Source organism: Eptatretus burgeri, chromosome 15 (genome assembly GCF_056783735.1).
Source record: "Eptatretus burgeri isolate ZD-2024b chromosome 15, Ebu_testis_v1, whole genome shotgun sequence".
In the NCBI taxonomy this organism is placed as follows: Eukaryota; Metazoa; Chordata; class Myxini; order Myxiniformes; family Myxinidae; genus Eptatretus; species Eptatretus burgeri.
In genome coordinates, this window is record NC_140975.1 from 10,710,748 (window position 1) to 10,735,002 (window position 24,255).

Below are 24,255 nucleotides of genomic sequence, written 5' to 3' on the forward strand. Positions count from 1 at the left end.
CATCTTCCGAGCGTTATGCTTTGGGATCAGGGTATAGCAGGATTCCGCAGAAGTCCACCGAATATATATTTATATATATTTATATATATATATATATATATATATATATATATATATATTTTACATATAGTAAAAAGATATTAAAATCCCAGTCGTAAACACGTTTTTGAATTTAGTCTGTGTTGTAAAAGTCTGATGGTATGGTGTGGAGGTCGCTCACTTACCCTTGAGCTGTCTAGTCTGGGTGTGATGAACTGACTGATGTACCATACTCTGTTATAGAGCGTTGGTTCTGCCGAAGCAGTTTTTTGGCAGGGGTCATGCTGAGTGGTTTACCATTGCTTTCCCAGCAGTAGTTAGGGCAGGAATTTGTAATTTGTTCAAGGTGCCGGTGATAGCTCAGCTACTCTTCGCGAAGGACATCATGGGATCTTTAACGTCCACCAACTAATGCTGGCAGTCATCCTCTGGCATAACGTCCATTTGAGGGACATCCATTGATGAGAATCACCCGACCTGTGAAATACAAGGATGACAGTTTTTCGCTGGGTCTGGATTCAAACCCAGGTTAAACGCCTTAGAGGCGAGTGTGTGTACCTGTGGGCAATCCTGTAAGCCCGGGTTTGATTACCGACCAGATTGTTGACTGCCATACCGGGGCTTCGCAGGCAGGGGCCTTGCATCACAAAGTGTCGTTCCTCCCATGAATGGTAAACTTGGTGTCCCGTCTGCTGACATGCGTTGGTGGGCAGGTGTCTCCCTGTCCTTTATGAAGAGGAGGTGAATTACTGCCAACACCCAGAATGTTTTTTTTAGAAATTCCTTCCTGGACTGCGGGTAGCAAGGTTTGGTCTTCTTGGGGGTTTCTTGAGACCAGGTTAGCGGGTGGGGGGTGGGTTGCTGTCTCGGTCGCTCTGAACTACAAGCTGGAGAGTTTATAGAACACCATATTCTGCACAGTGTTGAAGTATTTACTCCAATTTCAACAATATTCCGGAGGTTTGTTGTTTTGGAAGCAGTCTAATCGATCACCCTTATCCATCCATTGGGACCATACTCTGTGCAGAGCGTTGGTGCTGCCTCAGCAGTCTCCTTGGCTATTGGGGACAATCCTGGATGTGTCACCACTCCGACACAGGGTACCAGCAAGCTGGCACTCATTTTGCCAACCTCAGAAGGATGACAGGCAGAGTCAACCCCACCTGGTATTAATTCAACAGCTGAGTGGGATTTCAACTTAGGATCCTCGGATCCCATGCCCACCACCATAACCATTAAGCCAACACCAGGCATATCACCCTTATACACCACCTTAATTAACACGTCTAAGTACTGCTAAACGGAAGGGATTTGGAACTGACAAGGCGATTTGTGTTCTCCAGTTTTCAAGTTTACAAGTCAACTTAAATAAAAGAAAAATTGCAAAAGTCGTGTCAAATTAATTATGTGTTTTAGCGCCGTTTTACCCAGAGTATATTACACCACCCTATAAAGCCTAGTACTGGTTCACGGTTATGGTGGCTGGCTTGAGATATTAAGGTCTTGAGTTTGAGCCCCTGTTGTGCCGTTGGAATATCACCAGCCTGTCATAGTTTCGAGTTCAGCAAAATGAGTACTGGCTTACTGGCAGCAGGGGCACTGCATGAGTGGTGCAGCCATGCTGCATACGAAACAACAACAACCTCATCTATCATGTTACATTCGTTCTTCATGCCTGTTGTCTGTGTCCTTTGTGATGTCTTTAGAGTGAGTTTCCTGTATGAAATGATTTTTCAATTTTTGTTTCACTATCTTTTCATCAATTCTTGAGACATTTGTTGCTCCTCCTATTCCAAATAACTCGTGCAACCTCGGCAAGACATCTCCAGCACCTTGGCTGAGTTCCAAATATTCCTGCAGGCAGCAAGTGGTCTGGTCTTTCTGCAGGTCCCTTGACACCAGGTTGCACTGCTTGCTGTCCCAGAGTGAGGTTGCTTTGTTGCTGCAGCTCACACTATGTGCAAATTCATGTTCTTAGGTGTTCGCACGTTACCTGTGAACGTCCATCTTTGTGTATGAAAAGCAAATGTAGCATCAAATTATTTCCTCCCCACCCAGGTCCTGCCATGTCTGTGCGTTTCACCGTGCTTCCCACCGCCGATGTGCCGTGCACCGGGTTCGACGTGCTGCCCGGTTTGCAGAAGATGCAAGGACAGAAAGATTTAGCAGGTAAGTTGCATCACCTTTAGGTGCAATGTTATGGCCGATACTGTGATGGAGCGACTGGTTATGAGGGGCTGAGTCTTGGGTTTTACTGAAGCCAAAATGCCAGCACCTTAAACAATGTTTTCATCATATTGTCAGTTCATCAATAAGGTTGGTTTGTCTAATTTATTCTAATATCACACAAATGATGACCAGTGAAAAACGCCGTGGGAAGCTGAAGCTTCACGTGATTGTAAAAGGGACGGCCAGATTTTGAAATATGGTGTGCGGTACTTGAACCCATGTGAACGTTTCTGCTAATTGGACCCTTGTGTCTTGCCATATGATGATTTCAGGAATGTTACTGAGAATATCATCAGCCCCTTTTCATGGTCTTCGTCGACCTGACATTTGCATTCGATTTGATAAACCAGACTCCTCGGTGTAATGGTTTGGAGTGTCTGCTCCGAGTCTGGGAGGCTGGTGGTTCAAACGCCGGAGGGGTCATGACAAAGACTTAATAAAGTGTTGCACGTGCTGCTTCCTTGCTTAACGTTGAGCATTTAAAAGGATTAGAGCATGGAAATCCACATGGGTTGGAATCCATGGGGAGAAGGAAATTCTTCAGGAGGAAATGGCCCGCTTTGTGTGGTGAGAAAGGTGGCACCATTGGTTTGACGTCGTTGGTACCCAGTGCATCCCACATTGTGACCACCAAGGTGTGTGCGTGCGTGCGAGTGTGTGCTAGCGCGTGCGTGCTTCACTACAAGAACCAAAAGCGGAATGCTTTGTAGAGCAGTTTGCATTTCCCCCCCAAATTAATTGCTCTCATCAAACTTCTTCATGACGAAATGTCTGTAACCTTCCTCATCAATGAATCGGATCCCTTTCTTACCAGCAGTCACGTCAAGCAAGGCTGTGCACCATCACAACTACCAACTACAGCTACCATCGCAACTACCTGTTTTCACTTTCTGTTTTCTTTGGTGGTTTTTCTTCACCTCACCATTCTTATTGACATCATGCAAAGTATCGAATTGATTTTGCAAATTGTTCAACTTTTGTGGTCTTTACACAAGAACAAAGATAACCTCAAGGTCCATCATCAACTTGCAGTGTGTCTAATGTGTTGGTGCTACATTTGGAGTTTTTTGTTTTGAGACCAGACTCTTCAATGAAAGTTATTTTTTTTTTTTTTTTTTTTTTTTTTCAATCCAAACCAAACTCTTGGTCTACTAGGCTGCAATAATCGCTACACTTCGGTTTTAGATGCAAGACATTGGTAATCTACAGAAATAGTCTTAATATTTTCTTGCAATACTGTTGCGAATTCGCGCCCGCCGGCATGCGAACGGCCACGTAACTCGAATCGCGGCACGTCGCCCACCGGACGGACAATTCCGTCGTGACCCTCTCGGACTAACGCCGGGAACTAGTCACGGGTGGGCCTTTCGGCCTCACCACGATCGTGCCAATCGGCCCCCCGCGTGGGATAGGGTTGTTCGCCAAATTCGACCTACCTAAGTACCCACACGGAGGGTAGACCGGGCGATCGCACCTCGCCGCAGGTCGACTTCGGACACAGGCCACTTTAAGCGACCCGTTCCGTACTATCGGGATAACCGAGCGGTGTTATCGTCAACCTCGACGGTTCCGATTAATTATTGGGCGTATTTAGCCCACGACCAACCCTTTACGTGAAGTAAGATGGAGATTCAATTAAAGAAAAGACGAAGCGAAACGGAAAAAACAGTTCAACATAAGGCACATTTATTCCGCGGCAAACGGAAAGCACACATATACAATTACAACAATTATGCACCAAAAGCAAATGTAAAAGAAACACAACAATTATGCACCAAAAGCAAATGTAAAAGAGAAACGCAATGCAGATCTACTACCGACTACGCGAGCACACGGCAACACTTACACAGTTTTACTTCACAGACGGCGCCGACAACACATATACTCCAAAGCAAAATAAAAAGGGGCCACCCTCAACGACAAGGGGGCAGACGGGCCTGGGGCCGAGACCGCGTCAAGCCTACCCGTCTGGTGATGAGCCGCAAAATGGCGGCGGCACCCCGACTCCGCGGGCCTCGCTGGCACTGCCTGGAATGGGGTGGGAACGGGGCCCCCTTCTCACACTATCTCAGTGCGGGGGAAACAGGGGGGGTTGTTGATGCTCTGGGGCAAGAGGATATCTGGCTTGCTTGAGTCCCGCGACGAGCGACTCCACTGCGACCTCGACCACGTTCCCGGCCTCCCCTCTCCGCAGCTCCCCGACAGACTCCGAACCCCGTCTTGACTGCTGCGCTGCTGCTGCCACGCTTCGCCGCCACCACAACGCGCCCGAGCCCGAAACAGAAACTCTTCTCTCTGTCGCTGCCACACCTCACCAACTCTCTCGTTTTGCTCCGCGCTCGGCGCTTTATAGTGCGACAGGAGAAACCATATGCAGATTTTTGGATCAGGATCAGCTCGGGGGCGGAGCCACGCTCCCCCATTGGACGGAGGAAAAGTGGGCGTGAATCATTCCTGATCCTCGAATTTGCATACGATATCGATTCTACTCCGACGCGCCTGGAGGCGGGGCCAAATCGCCCCACGCTCGCTGATAGGACGGAACAGAAGTGGGCGTGAATCATTGGTGATCCGTCTTCCCCGGAAAGGCCGCTTTTTGCACCCGCTGCTCGGCGCGCGCCCTGTACGAGTCCAGGATCGGTGCCCGCAAGCGGTGCGGGAATGGCGGCAGAAGGAGAGGTGAAGGCGGTGGAGGGTCTAAAGTGGCGGTCCCTGGCCACGGTGACGCTTGGAATGGTGGTGATGCGATGATTGCGAGAGCGAGTGGTGACGGTAAAGGTCGTGGCTGTTGGCGTTGTTGTTGTTGTGAAGCGGCGTTGCGGTTGGTGGTTGTTGTGTGATGGCGGTTGAGACGTGGTTGGTTCAAAATAAAGATAGTAAAAGAAAAACGGCTATCTTGAAGGTTTGCAGCCCGAATGAATGACATTTATTCCCTCTAAACAACGGGTTTGGGCTAACTACACATATACTTACAGAGATATCTCACCTACGGGACCTGAATGGTGGTTTGTGAATTTCGTCAACCACAACAATACCATGAATGAAACCTCTAGAATTCATATCACCTGGGAAGGTAGTCACACCATTGCAAGTGTACTTCCGGTGGGACAAACCACTTGCATTGATGCAATCTTAGTTCGTGTGCAGCACAAGGTTGCGGGGTAACATCATTGGTTGAGGGTGTGGCTATGCTGCTGATGCAGTGCCCTCTGCCGATGTTCAGGGTGCCGAAGGGCACCACGGGATCTTTAACCCTAGATATGTGTTACCCTGGATTTTCCCATTCTGTGTGGATGGGTATACCCAGGAGTACACCTATCTTTTAACATCTGGTTAATTGATGTTAACTGTTAACATCTGGTTCACTGATGGTGCTGATTAACATCTACGTATTGGTGCTGATGAATCACCTGCCTGTGAAAAACCGGGATAACATTTTCTAGCTGTGTTGGGATTCAAACTCAGGCGAGACAGCTTTGAAGCAAGTGTGTGTAGATGTAGGCCATCCTGGCAGCCCGCACTGAAGCCATTGTGTCTATGTCAGATACTGGTTTTTCAAGCAAATCCTTATTTTCCCAACTGAGCACCTTCCAGAGACCTCATGAAGGTCAAAGACTGAGATTCAAACACGTCCTCAAAGCCAACATCAACATCAGAACACAATAACCACAAACAAGAAATCGTCCCGAATGGCTCAGGATCTCAAGACGTGGAGTTCCGTACCTCGACCGACAAGCTGAGAAAGGTGCAAGAGGTTTTGATCACTAGATAGTGCAAACCTCAAGAATCACTTCTCCGCACTGATAACACCTGCCATGTGTGCGGGAACGTTTGCAGATCCTGAATCAGACTATTTAGTCATCTCCTTATCAATTTGATCCGCCGATCCATCAAGGTCATTGTACTCAAATTTGAGCATTAAGAATAATAAGAAAATGACTAAAGACTTTTCTCGATGTACAAACTCATTTTAATGTACTTTGGATGCAATAGAAAAATTATTGGTGTAATTTATCTGCTTTGCCTCTCCGTCTGCTTGAAGATTCATGTGGGTCAAGTTCTTCTCATGTTTTGTCCATTCCTTGATTCAAGATGTTGACCCACTAATTTGATCCATTGAGGACATCCATGCCCTGATCAATTGATTTGCCTTGATGCCAACAGTTATGTGCTCGGCCACACGGATCCACCTTCTCCATTCCCCTCTGTCTTCTGCATCTTCCACTTTATGTCTCATCCTGAATGTGAGTGGTCATTCCACTCATTGACACTAATAATTTGCAAGGACTCATTGAATGCATTAAGCTTAGTTGATATATACGAGGGCAGTTCAAGGTTGACCTGCACTTTATTGACTGCACAAATTATTTTCAGTAAACGATGAAACCTTCACTCTTTCTCAACATGTCCCCAGCAACTTGAACACATTTGTCCTACTGAACTGTTTCGCAAATATTTTATGAATATCAGCCGGTTTCACATTTTCCTTTACGATAAACTTGATCATATTACATACATCCATTGGGTCACTGTACAACATATTACATACAGTATGTCATAATTAGTATTCCTTCCTGAAGTATATGTATGTTATTTGCGATGCGGAAACCAGCCAGTTCTTTCATGACTTCGATCCAAGGTTTGCACTTCATGAGTATGAACGATCATACCGGTCGGCTACCAATCAAATGGATCTTTGTCAGTTGGGGTCTGTGACTTCTGATTGATGATACAGTGACCACATCAACAGTATAACGTTTTTGAAACTTGAATTTCAAATAAACAGATATAGAGTCAAATGAGAAAATTCACCATAACATACAATGTCCAACTCTGATTCCTGCGTTGAGTTGTTTCTGCCCAGTGTCCCAGTCATGCCGGCTCAACTGATGCATGTTCACCTCATCCACCAGGGCTGTTGAACGATCGAGTCCTGTCGCGTCATTCTCCCTTTTACGCTGGACCGTCCAGGATGATTGAAGAGCTCAAAATAATTCTTTCCCGATACACAATCTGAATGAGATTTAAACAATCTGATTATAATCGGTCCTACATGTTCACAACCGCTCTGGACATTAACACCTCATTCACTGATCAGCGTTAAATCGAGCAGGGGGATGACGGATACACACATCTAGACATATGTCACCCATCTCTCTCTCTCTCCACCTCCCTCTCACGGGTTTATATAGTAACACAATAATCCCATGTCTTCCAGCAAATCTGATTCTCCTCCATACTGGAAGTTTCGTCTGAGAACGTTCCAGCACCTTCACAAATCTCACCAGGCAGTTTACAGTACAATTCTGTCATCTGCAGTCAAAATTAGCTCATTACATGAAGCAGTTTTTATTACAATTTACCGATCCGTGCAAAATGAAACTTATAACATGTAACCGTCAATTTTACTCGTTCATGTATTGGCATTTACTAATGCTCCTCCACAAATACCACAACATCGAGTTTCTAACTGACACTATTATATCGTACTATTTGTGTGTTTGTTTCACTTCAGTGCACGACTAAACCGCTTCCAATGTAATGAGTTGAAAACTGATGATGGTTGTACTTGCTTGGTCATGCAAAATAATTCACAAGTCCTGGGGGTCGAGGGTGGGGAGGACACATTCGCTCTTTGTAAATGTGTATCATATAGCGGTGCCCCTGGTTGAATAGGTTTCACAAGTCATAATAAAATACACCAATTCTGGGGGAATTCTCCCATCCATAATTCTGGGGGAATTTACCCTTCCGCAATTCTGGGAGAATTAACCCTTCCGCAATTCTGGGAGAATTAACCCTTCCGTAGTTCTGGTGTAATTAACCCGTCCGCAGTTCTGGTGTAATTAACCCGTCCGCAGTTCTGGTGTAATTAACCCGTCCGCAGTTCTGGTGGAATTAACCCGTCCGCAGTTCTGGTGGAATTAACCCGTCCGCAGTTCTGGTGGAATTAACCCGTCCGCAGTTCTGGTGGAATTAACCCGTCCGCAGTTCTGGTGGAATTAACCCGTCCGCAGTTCTGGTGGAATTAACCCGTCCGCAGTTCTGGTGGAATTAACCCGTCCGCAGTTCTGGTGGAATTAACCCGTCCGCAGTTCTGGTGGAATTAACCCGTCCGCAGTTCTGGTGGAATTAACCCGTCCGCAGTTCTGGTGGAATTAACCCGTCCGCAGTTCTGGTGGAATTAACCCGTCCGCAGTTCTGGTGGAATTAACCCGTCCGCAGTTCTGGTGGAATTAACCCGTCCGCAGTTCTGGTGGAATTAACCCGTCCGCAGTTCTGGTGGAATTAACCCGTCCGCAGTTCTGGTGGAATTAACCCGTCCGCAGTTCTGGTGGAATTAACCCGTCCGCAGTTCTGGTGGAATTAACCCGTCCGCAGTTCTGGTGGAATTAACCCGTCCGCAGTTCTGGTGGAATTAACCCGTCCGCAGTTCTGGTGGAATTAACCCGTCCGCAGTTCTGGTGGAATTAACCCGTCCGCAGTTCTGGTGGAATTAACCCGTCCGCAGTTCTGGTGGAATTAACCCGTCCGCAGTTCTGGTGGAATTAACCCGTCCGCAGTTCTGGTGGAATTAACCCGTCCGCAGTTCTGGTGGAATTAACCCGTCCGCAGTTCTGGTGGAATTAACCCGTCCGCAGTTCTGGTGGAATTAACCCGTCCGCAGTTCTGGTGGAATTAACCCGTCCGCAGTTCTGGTGGAATTAACCCGTCCGCAGTTCTGGTGGAATTAACCCGTCCGCAGTTCTGGTGGAATTAACCCGTCCGCAGTTCTGGTGGAATTAACCCGTCCGCAGTTCTGGTGGAATTAACCCGTCCGCAGTTCTGGTGGAATTAACCCGTCCGCAGTTCTGGTGGAATTAACCCGTCCGCAGTTCTGGTGGAATTAACCCGTCCGCAGTTCTGGTGGAATTAACCCGTCCGCAGTTCTGGTGGAATTAACCCGTCCGCAGTTCTGGTGGAATTAACCCGTCCGCAGTTCTGGTGGAATTAACCCGTCCGCAGTTCTGGTGGAATTAACCCGTCCGCAGTTCTTGTGGAATTAACCCGTCCGCAGTTCTGGTGGAATTAACCCGTCCGCAGTTCTGGTGGAATTAACCCGTCCGCAGTTCTGGTGGAATTAACCCGTCCGCAGTTCTGGTGGAATTAACCCGTCCGCAGTTCTGGTGGAATTAACCCGTCCGCAGTTCTGGTGGAATTAACCCGTCCGCAGTTCTGGTGGAATTAACCCGTCCGCAGTTCTGGTGGAATTAACCCGTCCGCAGTTCTGGTGGAATTAACCCGTCCGCAGTGATGTTTTTTTTCTCTTGAGTGGAGGCTAAAAAGACAACGGACTGACAGGAGGACAGTGGTTGAACACTACAAGAAAGGCAACGACCAATTCGAGAAAAGAGTAGGGGAGGAAACACACCTGCAAGCAAGAGTGTTGGGCTGGGTATGGTTAATGGGGGTTGATTTGTTTCTTCTTTTTATACCTGTATGTTTACCTGTCATCGTATTTTAGTTTGTCTTCTTGTCTGTACCTCATTCAATCCCTACCTGCCAGTGAAGATGTGTGACATTTTTCTTCTCTTCGCAACAACTGATTTGGCTGATTGTGTTTGTGTTCTTTCAAAAAAAATCAACCACTTTCATCTTGCTGATAGACATGAGTCTGAAACAACTTGTCTTTTTTTGTCATCGTACAACGGATTCAACGCACATCCACTGTTATACATGAATCTTCCATCATACTTGACGTAAACCTCTCATGCATTTACTGTAAATACTCCAAAATTGTGCTTTGTTTATTGGTTGTAATTAAGATAAGCTAGTTGTCCTCTTTGCCTGGACGTGACAGGACGGTGTGAGGCCTTTTGCAAATTGCTAATCGATAGGTCTCAGCGTGAAGGTGTTGGCCGCTGTAATGGAAGTGGGTGTCCTGCCAGGCTGGCAGCGGGTGATGCTTTAATCCGTTGGGCACCACGCAGGGCATGAGTCGTGGCTGCTTTGAGATCGACTCCTAAAGCACCCGAAGCATCATTCACAGCTGAGTATCTCAGCAGTTGTCCCAGTTTCCATTTTTTTCTGCTGCCTTGCATTGTTTCTGAACATGATGTCTGGGGCATCTGCTCTCGATTCAAACAAAGATCTACAAAGAATGTGTTTTTCAAACGTTCTAAAATAAAGCTGATTCTTCCGGCGTGAATTGTGGAAATTTTTGCAAATGCAAGGAAGTTGTTCGAGCTCGCTCGGTGTTGCTCGTCTCTCTATCAGGCAGAAGGCGATGTGAAGGTGCAAATTTGTTTCTGAAGGGCCTGGTCCCATGGACGGTGACTCAGTGTGGTTGCATTGGGAAATGCTCTGGGGGATGTGGTTCTTTTGCTCTCAGACTTCTTTTGCTCTACTCTTCCTACCACACCCCGCTCCCCTCCCTCCCCAAACGGCCCCATTTTCATTTGCATTGCAAAATGGTCGCAATGTAGCTTGAAAGATCACCATGAGATTATGCAGCTTCGTAATTGCAGAGCAGGTGAGGATGAGCATCCTTGGGTAAAGATGGCAGTGTAAATAATCTCATTCCCAGAATGCCCAGAAATCTACATTCCAGGCATTTAGGTATTTCAATGGCTCCCTCCCTAGTGACAGCACTTTCCTTAATATGTTATGTAAGCAATGTTTTACCACATGTAATTCTTTAACACCTGACAATCCCACTTTCACTGCAAATTGGTGGCGATACTCATCGCTGCTGGCTCACCACATTGTTAAAAATGGACATCGGATGTTTGAGCGCATGTCTCTGTACGTGTGCCCCTGTCTGGCCCTGGAAGCACTGGTGACCTGTCCCCCATTATATTGAGCTTTAATTGCCATATCAGGCAGGGTTGTGTTTGTTTGATATGTACATCCAATATATAAAGCTCATTTCATGTTTGTTTGTTACCCTGCACATGCGAGGTGAAAAGTGGATTTCAGCAATTGGTTCATGTCTGATTGTTCGTCCACCTGTCCGTCTGTCTGTCATCCACAATTCTGGTGGAATTAATGCAATCCTGGTCATAGAAATGGCATACATGGTCTTCCCTCAAAATTAGTCAAAGGTCAAGGTGGAAAAAGGAAAAATCTCACTTGGCGAAGGGGAAAGCCCCACGTGGCGAAGGGGAAAGCCCCACGTGGCGAAGGGGAAAGCCCCACGTGGCGAAGGGAAAAGCCCCACGTGGCGAAGGGAAAACGGTGTCCATGACAACAATTTCACCCAATTATAATCAAATGGGATTTTTTGGTGATTTTATTATTGCCAAACCTCAGGAATTTTTCAACATATCAGATTGATACTTACACAGCTTATTTGTACACGTGTAGTATATATATGCATACAATCTTGTCAGAATGAGTCAAAGGTCAAAGTCGATTCCATCGATAACATGTAAAACACCTATTCAGGCATCAGTTATAAAAATGTATCAACCAAATTTGTTATGCACAACATTCCATCATGTAAAAACATTTCATAGGTCAAATGTTCCAAATGACCAAGTTGCTGTTTCCATGGCAACTATTGTTTATTCAGATTTTGCAAGTATCGTGCATAGCATGACATCTTTTTTGTTTGTTTGCTTGTTTGTTTATTTGTTTACGAGCAAAATAATCCGTTGCTTCGCAAATGGGGAGAGGAGAGAGAGAGAGAGAGAGAGGGGGGGAGGAAGAGGGAGGGGAAGCTCGGAAGGGGAAAATAGTGAGGAAAAGGTGGGGGGGAGGTGGGGAGAGCTATGCCTCATAAAACGTTGCTATACACTGTGGGAGGGAGGGAGGTTGTGTGTGTGTGTGTGTGTGTGACAGACAGAGACAGACACAGAGAAGGAGTATGAAATAAAAAAAGAGTGAGGGGTGGAGGTGGGGTTAGTAAAGAGAATGATATGTAATGCTTAATGACTGAACACACACACAAAACCAAACTCATGTCAGAACAGCTGTACACACAATGACACAACAGAGTTTATAAAAACTTTGATGTCCCAGTTCCAGGAAATTTGTGGGAACATGAACCAAAAGTAATTACTGAAAACATGGAAGTACCAACTGCTCACGTACGAACTAATGAGCCCATTGAGCGTGAACATCGAAAACAAAGCGATGCGACCACATATCACACTTAGGTTACAAAAAATAATTGAGCAGAAGACTGTTGATTGAGGTGTTAATGGCAGTGATTTTGGACTAAACGATGCAGAAATCAAGAAAATGACTAAATACCAAGACGTCAAAAATGAAGTGAGAAGATCCTGGAATCTGAAGAATGCCAAAGTTGTACCAGTGATAGATGGACCTACAGGAATGATGACAAAGACCCTCACATAGATATTAAAGATAGGGGCAGTACCCCTGGGCACTCACCTGGTCGTGGCTGGATAACATAATCAGGCAACCATTGGTAGGCATGGATGACACAAAATATATAATGGAGAAGAAAGTACATCACGGGTGAGAAATGTTGTGGTCAAGTTTCATCGAAATTGTGTGTGTGGCTTCAGAATAGAAAGCAAATACATATTTTGGGGGGCAACCCCCCCCCCCCTGGAGAGAACCCCTTAGACCCTAATTTTTTAATGTCGTGAACAAACTTTAGTACATCACGGGTGGTGAAGATGGTGGTAAAGTTTCATCGGAATTGTATGTGTAGTTTTGGAGAAGAAAGCAAATGCATACTTTGGGGGCAATCTCCCTTAAATCCCCTTTGAGCAGATTTTTCTAATGTCATGAACAAACATTGGTAGGTCATGGGTGATGAAGGTTGTTGTAAAGTTTTATCGGAATTGTGTGTATCGTTTGAGAAGAAAGCAAATACCTCTTTGAGGGGGGGGGCAATCCCCTTCCCTCCCCTACCCTAACACCTCCGGTAAACTCCTTCTGTAGACCCCATCAGACCCTTTTTAGGTCATCTCTTCGAGCATGACCTAATAATATGGGTGTCTATGTCCTTCGATCCGTCCGTCCATCCATCTGTTCACAATGAATTTGAAGCGGGAGATCTTGTCATTAGTGATCCTGATAGAGGTCGATGAGACGTACACGATGATATGACTTTCAAGGTCCCCGAAGGTCAAGGTCAAGGTCACGAGGCCTTTGAAGTTGCGAAAATGACGATTTTCAAATTCTATCTCCTCCGCCATTTCTCAAGCGATCTTGAATTTGATTGTAGCATTTGAATCTATGGGACAATATCTAAATTTGGTCAGGCCGGATTTTCGATATTCGCTTTCGTTTTCGTGTCATGTGACTTCAAAGTTGGCAAAAACTGCCCTACCTTCAGGAGGCTATATATTCTCGACTGGCCATGGTAAAAGTTCGTGAATGGTGTCATTGCATAGCAGCTGATCTTGTCTTTCATGTCCATTCAAAAGAATATCGATATTTTCGAATACGTACACGTCACGTGACTGAATTTTGCGAAAACTGCTTCATGTATTGGCAAAATGACGATTTTCAAAATCTATCCCCTCATACATTTCTTAAGTTATCTTGAATTTGATTGTGGCATCTGAATCTATGGGACAATATCTAGATTTGTTCAGGCTGGATTTTCGATATTCGCTTTCGTTTTCGTGTCACGTGACTTCAAAGTTGGCCAAAAATCCCTCCTGACCCGAGAACACCACACCCTAGTAACAGGAACTCATGCTTGTTTCTCGCAGAGATGACCATCACTCCCGCACGGGTGTATTTGTTTTTTAATGCCATCACTGGTGATGAAGGTTGTGATCAAATTTCATTGAAATCGTATGTGTAGTTTCTGAGAAGAAGTTGCAAGTATTTGTGGATGGACGGACGGACGGACGGACGGACTGACGTGCCATCCCATAAGCTCCCCGGAACGATTTTACAGGTGAGCTAAAAACCATCCTTGGGAATATTATAACAAACTAACTGCAGTTGGAAGCTGTCCAGGTTTCAGCGAGGATCCTGAAGAGAGCCTCCGACACAAAACTTTGAAAACAAAACGTCACAGCTTGGTCCGTGAATCATGTCCCCTCACTGCAATGAAGGTGGATACTTTGAGCTTACCCTGGGAGGACTACATTCCACATTCTGAAACCCAGATATGAAGGTACCAATCGACGGCACACGCACATACACATACACATACACATACACATACACATACACATACACACACTTTGAGACCTGACAGGTCTCTGTTTCACCTCCTGAAACCCACCCACATGTGGAGATAGCAGGCAGCAACAACTTGCAGGTATGCGCACGCGCATGTGCGCAGACGCGCAGGCGCGCGCGCACACACACACACACACACACACACACACACACACACACACACACACACACACACACACACACACACACACACACACACACACACACACACACACTTCGAGACCTAGCAGGTCTCTGTTTCACCTCCTGAAACCCACCCACATGTGGAGATAGCAGGCAGCAACAACTTGCAGACACACACACACACACACGCACACAAACACGCACTGTTGCAGACACACACACGCACTGACGCACACACACGCACGCACGCCCACGCGCACAAGCACGCACTCACGCCCACGCGCACAAGCACGCACGCACGCCCACGCGCACAAGCACGCACGCACGCCCACGCGCACAAGCACGCACGCACGCCCACGCGCACAAGCACGCACGCACGCCCACGCGCACAAGCACGCACGCACGCCCACGCGCACAAGCACGCACGCACGCCCACGCGCACAAGCACGCACGCACGCCCACGCGCACAAGCACGCACGCACGCCCACGCGCACAAGCACGCACGCACGCCCACGCGCACAAGCACGCACGCACGCCCACGCGCACAAGCACGCACGCCCACGCGCACAAGCACGCACGCCCACGCGCACAAGCACGCACGCCCACGCGCACAAGCACGCACGCCCACCCGCACAAACACGCACGCACGCACGCCCAAGCGCACACGCGCACAAGCACGCACGCACGCACGCACACACACACACACACACAAGCACGCCCACACAAACACACACACAAGCACGCAACACACACACACACAAACACACACACACACAAGCACACAAGCCCACACACACACACACACACACAAGCACACAAGCCCACACACACACACACACAAGCACACAAGTCCACACACACACACAAGCACACAAGCCCACACACACACACACACACAAGTCCACACACACACACACACACACAAGCCCACACACACAAGCACACACACACGCGCACACACACACAAGCACACACACACGCGCACACACACACAAGCACGCACGCCCACACACACGCGCACACACACACAAGCACGCACGCCCACACACACAAGCACACACACACAAGCACGCACGCCCACAAACACAAGCACACACACACAAGCACGCATGCCCACACACACACAAGCACGCACGCCCACACACAAGCACGCACGCCCACACACACAAGCACACACACACAAGCACGCACGCCCACACACACAAGCACACACACACAAGCACGCATACCCACACACACAAGCACGCACGCCCACACACACAAGCACGCACGCCCACACACACAAGCACGCACGCCCACACACAAGCACGCACGCCCACACACAAGCACGCACGCACGCCCACACACAAGCACGCACGCCCCCACACACAAGCACGCACGCCCACACACACAAGCGCGCACGCCCACACACACAAGCGCGCACGCCCAGGCGCACAAGCGCGCACGCCCGGACACATGAGCGCGCACGCCCAGACACGCTAGCGCGCCCGCCCACACACACAAGCGCGCGCGCCCACACACACAAGCGCGCACGCCCACACACACAAGCGCGCACGCCCACACACACAAGCGCGCACGCCCACACACACAAGCGCGCACGCCCACGCACACAAGCGCGCACGCCCACGCACACAAGCGCGCACGCCCACGCACACAAGCGCGCACGCCCACGCACACAAGCGCGCACGCCCACGCACACAAGCGCGCACGCCCACGCACACAAGCGCGCACGCCCACGCACACAAGCGCAGACGCCACACACACAGCGACGACGCTTCACACACAGCTGACGCCTGACAAGATATTAATAAGCGCTGCAGACGACACACAAGCGCCGCACGCCCACGCACACAAGCGCGCGCGCACGCACACAAGCGCGCGCGCACGCACACAAGCGCGCGCGCACGCACACAAGCGCGCGCGCACGCACACAAGCGTGCGCGCACACACACAAGCGCGCGCACGCCCACGCACACAAGCGCGCACGCCCACGCACACAAGCGCGCACGCCCACGCACACAAGCGCGCACGCCCACGCACACAAGCGCGCACGCCCACGCACACAAGCGCGCACGCCCACGCACACAAGCGCGCACGCCCCCCCACACACAAGCGCGCACGCCCCCCCACACACAAGCGCGCACGCCCCCCCACACAAGCGCGCACGCCCCACACACAAGCGCGCACGCCCCACACACAAGCGCGCACGCCCCACGCCCCACACACAAGCGCGCACGCCCCCACACACAAGCGCGCACGCCCCCCACACACAAGCGCGCACGCCCCACACACACAAGCGCGCACGCCCCACGCACACACAAGCGCGCACGCCCCCCACACACAAGCGCGCACGCCCCCACACACAAGCGCGCACGCCCCACACACAAGCGCGCACGCCCCCACACACAAGCGCGCACGCCCCCACACACAAGCGCGCGCACGCCCCCACACACAAGCGCGCACGCCCCACACACAAGCGCGCACGCCCCCCACACACAGCGCGCACGCCCCCTACACACAAGCGCGCACGCCCCCACACACAAGCGCGCACGCCCCCACACACAAGCGCGCACGCCCCCACACACAAGCGCGCACGCCCCCACACACAAGCGCGCACGCCCCCACACACAAGCGCGCACGCCCCACGCCCCCACACACAAGCGCGCACGCCCCACGCCCCCCACACACAAGCGCGCATGCCCCCCACGCCCCACACACAAGCGCGCACGCCCCCCACGCCCCCCACACACAAGCACGCACGCCCCACGCCCCCCACACACAAGCACGCACGCCCCCACGCCCCCACACACAAGCACGCACGCCCCCACACACACACACACAAGCACGCACGCCCCCACACACACACACACACAAGCACGCACGCCCCCACACACAAGCACACACAAGCACGCACGCACGCCCACAAGCACGCACGCACGCCCACACACACAAGCACGCACGCCCCACACAAGCACGCACGCCCCACACACACACACACAAGCACGCACGCACACACACACACAAGCACGCACGCCCCCACACACACACAAGCACGCACGCCCCACACACACACACACAAGCACGCACGCCCCCACACACACACACACATGCACGCGCGCCCCCACACACACACACACAAGCGCGCCCGCCCCCCCACACACACACACACACAAGCACGCACGCCCACACACACACACACAAGCACGCACGCCCCCACACACACACACACACAAGCACGCACGCCCCCACACACACACACACACACAAGCACGCACGCGCGCACACGCGGACACGGACACGCACACGGGCACGCCGTCACGCGCGCGCCGTCACGCACACGGGCACGCCGTCACGCGCGCGCCGTCACGCACACGGGCACGCCGTCACGCGCGCGCCGTCACGCACGCGCACTGGCACACGCACACACACACATTGACATTTATTAGTCTAGAAGTTGTATGCTTCAAAAACTAAACTGCTGAACCAAATCTAACCAAGGGTGCCCTACATATGGTTTCTGTCAGGGCAGCATATCTGGGGCTGGGGTTCAGGATGGGGGGAAGACTCCAATTCTCTTCGTAAACTAGTAGCTACCCGTCTGTGACGGGTACGGGGGACAGGACGGATCACAATACTCGGTTACGGAAGTTTCTTTGGATGTTTTATGCTGCATTCAACAGCTCAGTTCATATTGGTGACGTGTCTGGGTTCCCATGGTAACGTTTGACACCGGTCCCTTGAGATTGTTGGCCTTGACACATAGTGCCGGATGAGTAACATGAACGATTTGACGTATTCATTGTTTCTTTATTTCCTCCATCAACAGATTAACAACATGACAGGATAAAAGTCGTAAATGCTGAGTTGAAGAAACGCCCTGAACTCATAGACTTGGTTAAGTAAAGCACATCATTTGGGACCCCGCCGTCGGTTTGCCGCCAAACGCTGCTGATTGTGACGCCATCGATTCCCTCTTTGAAAATTCTATCTATATTCGATTTTCTGAATCCGCCATCACCTGCGACAATACATGGAACACATAATGTGAAGATTTTCGGAAGTGCGAACAGAATATGTTCGGAGAAAAGTCTGTTCGAAGTTCCATGCCTACGCCCATTATAGTATGATGTTTATCGTGAAGCACAATCTTAGTGGTATCTGATATTCTTTATCTCAGATGAAGATGATGAAAATCATCATCATCATAAATCAAGAAAGTTGAAACGACTTGATAATGTACATGACTGTGATGTTGAAATCTGAGTGAGAATAATTTGAAATTTTCAAAATGTTTCATTTCACTCATTTTAAGCAGAGGTTCAAACGAAATATTCCAACACCGAACTTCACAGCGAAGTGGAAGTGTTTTTTATTTATTTTTGCTCATGCCATATCTAAGCAGCAAGGATGGTTGATGAAAGTGATGTTAGCTGACTTCCAAAGAGATGGAAGATGACCTTGGGCAAATTATGGAGTGAATAGAGCAGAATGTTTGTGAAGTACAACATGTGTTTTCATTAATTCCACCAGTAAAGTGAAAGGTACTTTTTGTAATATGTATTGTATATTAATGTAAGGATCGACTGAACATCACTCCAATCAGTCCCAAAAATCCAAAAAACGAAAGCCATTTTGGGACCTTCACCTCTTTGGCTGATGGTGGTCAAAAGCCCTCCCCATGATCCTGAGGGACGACAGATGGTTGTATATCACCTGCTTTTGACGTCCTGGAGGGAACAGTGTGACTGAAACGTGTCTGCCCTCAATTCTTAAATCACTTGATCCTGACTGTTTCCACCCCTACCCCCAAATCTTTTCTCATTTTTCATCTTCCACCTTTGTTTATATAATAGATAAATGGCTTTTTGTTCGTTTGTTTTTTAGCCAGGATTGCATTGGTAATATGAGGTGCCACGAGGAGGAGTGATGTAAGGGACACATCGGCCATTTTGGAGTTAATGCCACATAGCACTATTTTAACCCTTGCCCTATCATCCGAGCCTATCATCATCATCATCATATCATTAAAAAATGTCGCTTACATCACTCCTCCTCGCGGGGCCTCATATGCATCCTTCGTCTGAAGGGTTCCAAATTTGATTTCATCGGTCGGTAGCCAAGTACGTCATCTATTCTGCCTTGACAATGACACTTGCAATGATTGAAGACCATGACCTTGTGCTGGAGTTCCAGGCAGTGGAACATCTTGTGCTGAAAGTCACCATGGCATATTGTCTGGCTTGCTGTGGTTCAGTGCTCATAACCAGACTTGGTGGTACAGTGGTTCGAGTGCCGACTCATAGTATGGGTGATTGATGGTTCGAACCCTGGACAGGTCATAAAGACATTAAACATGGTACGAACTGCTTCCTTGGTTGAGGCTCAGCATTTAACAAGAATAGTGCTCAGATGATTAACCATATGTTGCCATATGATGGGCCCCTGAAGGACTTCTTCCTGCATTGAACTTGCTTGTCAGGAAACTGATAGCGTGTATCGTTTCCTTCATGTCAGGTGGACATTTGACATTTGAAATTTGGGGGAAAAATAGTCGTCATTTGTGAACGCAATGATCAAAAGGTAGGCACATTGAGTGCCGCTGTCTGTATCGCACCGATTCTCCTTGCAGCCATCACTTGCAATGATGAAAAGGTTTAAGCATTGAGATGCAAAGCACAGTGAGAAACGGAGAACAGCAGGCACGTTGTTTGTTGACCTTGAAACGGCGCCAATCGTGAACTGTGCAAAACATTCCCTCTTGCTCTGCACAGATTTGCCAATTGTGCCACATAATAATGTATGCAGAGCCTGCGGTTTGGCGTCTTAATGAGCAGTACTCCCGCTGGCATTTTCCTTCGGCTGTTATGTTTTAAAAGTAACATCTCCCAGGAGGTATTCCATGACCTCACCGGTGTCCGGTACTCTTCTGGATATCCTTGTGTTCCTTATTGCTGAAGAAGACTCCACGGCATCGGTCTGTTTGTCATGATGGCTCAACCATACTGCTGGTTCAGATCGCCATTTTACCATAAATTGCTCGATTTATCACTGCAAGCTGAGCTCACATAGTTTTTCTCCCCGATGTCATCAAAAGCATATTTTTGTGCGAGAATAGCTTATTTGAAGTCCATTTATGAAGAAGCTTCTAACTATCAGCAACATTGGTGAAAAATCCAGGGAAGTGAGAAATTGGTTCACTCTTACTTGGTTGGCCGGTACAAAGTTTGTTCCAATGTCAAGCACTCAGAGGCTGGCTTTCAGAGCCATCAACTAATTAATGCTGTGTAATCTGCTCTGCAGATCACCGTCAGATCAAATACGTTGACGGATCACCGCCGACGTATTTGGTAGATGGAAGCCATATTTGTCCTGCGAACCCTAACCCAAACCCTCACAGCTCGCTCCAAATCCGTTGCTTTCTGCTTCGTTCCGCGACCTCATGCTGCTCTGCTGACGTCCCTAGTGGCTTGTGCCAAATTGTGCACACGGAATTGGAAGAGAATGTCACATACGGGATGGAAATGGAGTGAGAGCCACGCTTAGACTATGACATCCTTTTTTGTAAGGCATATCTAGTTTGCTTTCCTCCCTTCATGTCGTTTTTTAAATTATTACTATTATTTTTTGTAATTCTGCTTTAATTAATCAGAGCGGACGAGCAGAGCATGTGTTATTTTGAGACGGCTGCCCTGCTTTTTGTTGGATTTGAGCGCAAGTCGGCACAAGGGCAGTTTTTTAATTTATTTTTCTTTTGGAATAATTTCTTCATTTCTGCGAGGCTGTAATATTGAACATGTCGGCTTTCATTTTCTACACAGTGAAATGGAATTAAAATCTACACACAGGGAGTAGGTGGAGGAAGAACCTTGGGCTGGATCAATGGAGTCTCATGTTTGAATACGTTTTTTGTATTAACATGTACGGAAGTGTTGGATTGCCCCCCAACCCCCATCTCTTTTGCAAGGACAAGCTCTGAAAGAGGATATGTACTTTGTAAGCTTGGCTTATAAAGGCAACTTGTTAATTTTCCATCCCATTAAGGTATTGGTTTTGATATGACTTTGGGATTTGCTTCTTTGGAATGCAATTTCAACCAAATTTTCCATCGATTCGTTGAAATTTACAGTGCGTTTGATTTTACAACATTATCAACATTCTGCTCATGCACCGACAAGCGAATTCGTATCCGTCCTTCCATTTAGCTAGACTTTGGTTCAAAAAAATATAAAAGCGATTTGGATCTTGGCTCAAGATCTTCATTCAAAACATCAATATCATGCAGTAAAGCCACGCCATGAAATGACATACGTGGTCTGCCCCTTGCCAGTTTCACTTAACTCCATAACAAGTCACTGCAGGATGGAAGATTGATGGTTTCTCTCACATTCGAGAATTTCCACATTTAAATAAACCACAAGGTCCTTTTTATGTGCAAGATGTTTCCTCGTGGAAGAGCAAGGTGACAGGCGGATAAAAAGACACACCACTGACAGTGGGACAGTGAGTGGGACAACAGTTGGACACAACGAGAAATGGAATTTGAACAAAGAGGAAAGAGGAGGGGACGGGAGCAAATGCAGTACTCTGCAAATAAGAGGGTTGGATTTGGAAGGGTTAATGGCAGAGAAGATCGTGGTTGGAGGGGAAAGTGTGACTGAACCGTGTCTGGAAAGCGGTTCCACGAACAGGAGAATGGAACAAAAGAATGGAGGTGTTTCGTAAGCTTGAATTTTGTGAGTGTAACTTCAGATGAGTTGATGGAGGAATGTGTATATCCCTGAGGACCTGGTGAGGATCGGAGAGCTGAGGGTGTAAGACCCGATCAGAGGAGGTAAATAACAGAGGCCACCCACCTCAAAGTGATGTGAGATCAACAGGCCTTGTGCTATGGGTTCATCACATGAGATGCTAATAATGTTGAGAGCTTTAGAATGTACAGAATCCAGGAGTGACAGGTGTGATACTTTGGTACCAGCCTATAGGGAGGAGCAGTGCTCCATTGATTTACCAACAAAGGCCTTGTAGGCTGCAAGTAGTTCTGATTTGGCAAGATGGTCACCACTCCATGCTGGCTCACTTTGATTCCGGTGTGAAATGACAGACGTAGGTCACTTCCCATGTCACAATGTTCTTCAAGATATCATCTCCCACTCTCCCCACTCTGGTAGCATTCCAGTGACACTGTTACAGTTACCACGCAAGTTTCCTCTTAATCACAGGTGAAGCCCTTTGATCCACCTTGCACAAACAAACCTGATCGAATTCAAGCGAGAGTGAATGATTGTTTCTGTGCTTCCATCACTGACATCCATTTCTTCTACAATTTCACATCTTGTAATCCACCAATTCTCCAAGATTGTATGTTCAACACGTTTCATGTGAGCCTTGGTGATGGCGGTTAGATGCACGTGTTCACCAATTCAGGGCAATGTTTGAACTTGATCCACCATTTCATAACAAAATTAGGATGGCATTTGGTGGAGCGCACACCTCCGCCAGGCTGAACAGTTTACGTTTAGTATCCCACTGATAGGCCGGATCCGGATGTGGATCTGAACCAAAATCAAATCGGCTTGTTCTTGTCACCGAACCAACTCGTCCATCAAGCTTTGTTCAAGTCCGTCCATAACTGTTTCACATATGTTATATATCATTCTTGGCCTTTCTCTCAATGGTAAAGAATCACTTAAAAATTCTCATATCCGGATCCTCACCAAAATCGAATAATTTTGTCCTTGTCACATACCCAACTCATCCACCAAATTTTGCCCGAATCCATCCATAACTTTTTGCGATATCCTGCTCACAGACAGACAAACATCCACCTTTGGTGGTGGAGGTAACGCCTCTCGATAGACTTGCGCAGACAGTGTCCTGTGTGAGTTTCACTTGTTTAGATGTTCTCCTTCACAAGAAACATGACGATAAAATGTGTTCCACAGCACACGTAACTATATCGGCTCCCACCTTGGTTTCACCCAGAATGCTTTGAGCAGCATTGATGTCATTTCCTGTATCACTTTCTCAGGGTAAACCATATCATTGCACAAAATTTCAACGTTGAATTTATCAACAACAAGTCCACATCAACCTTGAACCACCGCTCATAATGCAGACGACGGTTCTTGTTGTTTTGATGTTAATATCATTCCATGAAACCAGTGCTCTCCCACACATAATGTGTTTGTAAAAAGGAGTCTGGATGCTGGAGACCTTGAACATAATTGGTCAGAATGTGGAAACCGAAATGTTCTTTCGGTGCTTCAGCTTTCCTTGAGTCGGTCTGCTCGAGTGGTGCTGCAGCTCTGTGACTGATTGCGCACCTGCACGGAATATCAATCGTTCCCTCCCTCCGATCGCAAATGGCATGTCCGTGAATGCAACCGGAGCATCCCGTGGCTTCTATTTCTTAAAAGCTGCTTTGTATTAAAATTAACGTTATGAACACTGATTTCACACGATGGCTCATGGCCGGCACATTGTCATGTACTGTATCATATTTCATAAGATGCACACACATAGCATGATGTTGGTTGGAATCGAGTTTTGGATTTCCATACCTGACTTGATCCATCACACGCGGAGATGATGATGATGATGATGATGATGATGATGTCATCGTTGTCGTCGACGATGATGATCTGTACACGGATTGTGTTTGACTGTTGGCATGGTAACTGTGAAGGTGTAATTACGAGGGTTCTCATT

General features: G+C 48.1%; 1 protein-coding gene across 1 annotated transcript in view; it reads left to right on the forward strand.

The window, feature by feature from the left end:
• The window catches only part of LOC147011494 (solute carrier family 12 member 4-like), a 271,136-nt gene that overhangs the window by 5,368 nt on the left and 241,513 nt on the right, over positions 1-24,255 (forward strand). The window contains exon 2 of the mRNA XM_085858008.1: positions 2,098-2,208. Coding sequence (XP_085714134.1) covers positions 2,106-2,208 — 103 coding nt within the window. The 5' untranslated portion in view covers positions 2,098-2,105. The remainder of the gene's footprint in view (positions 1-2,097; positions 2,209-24,255) is intronic.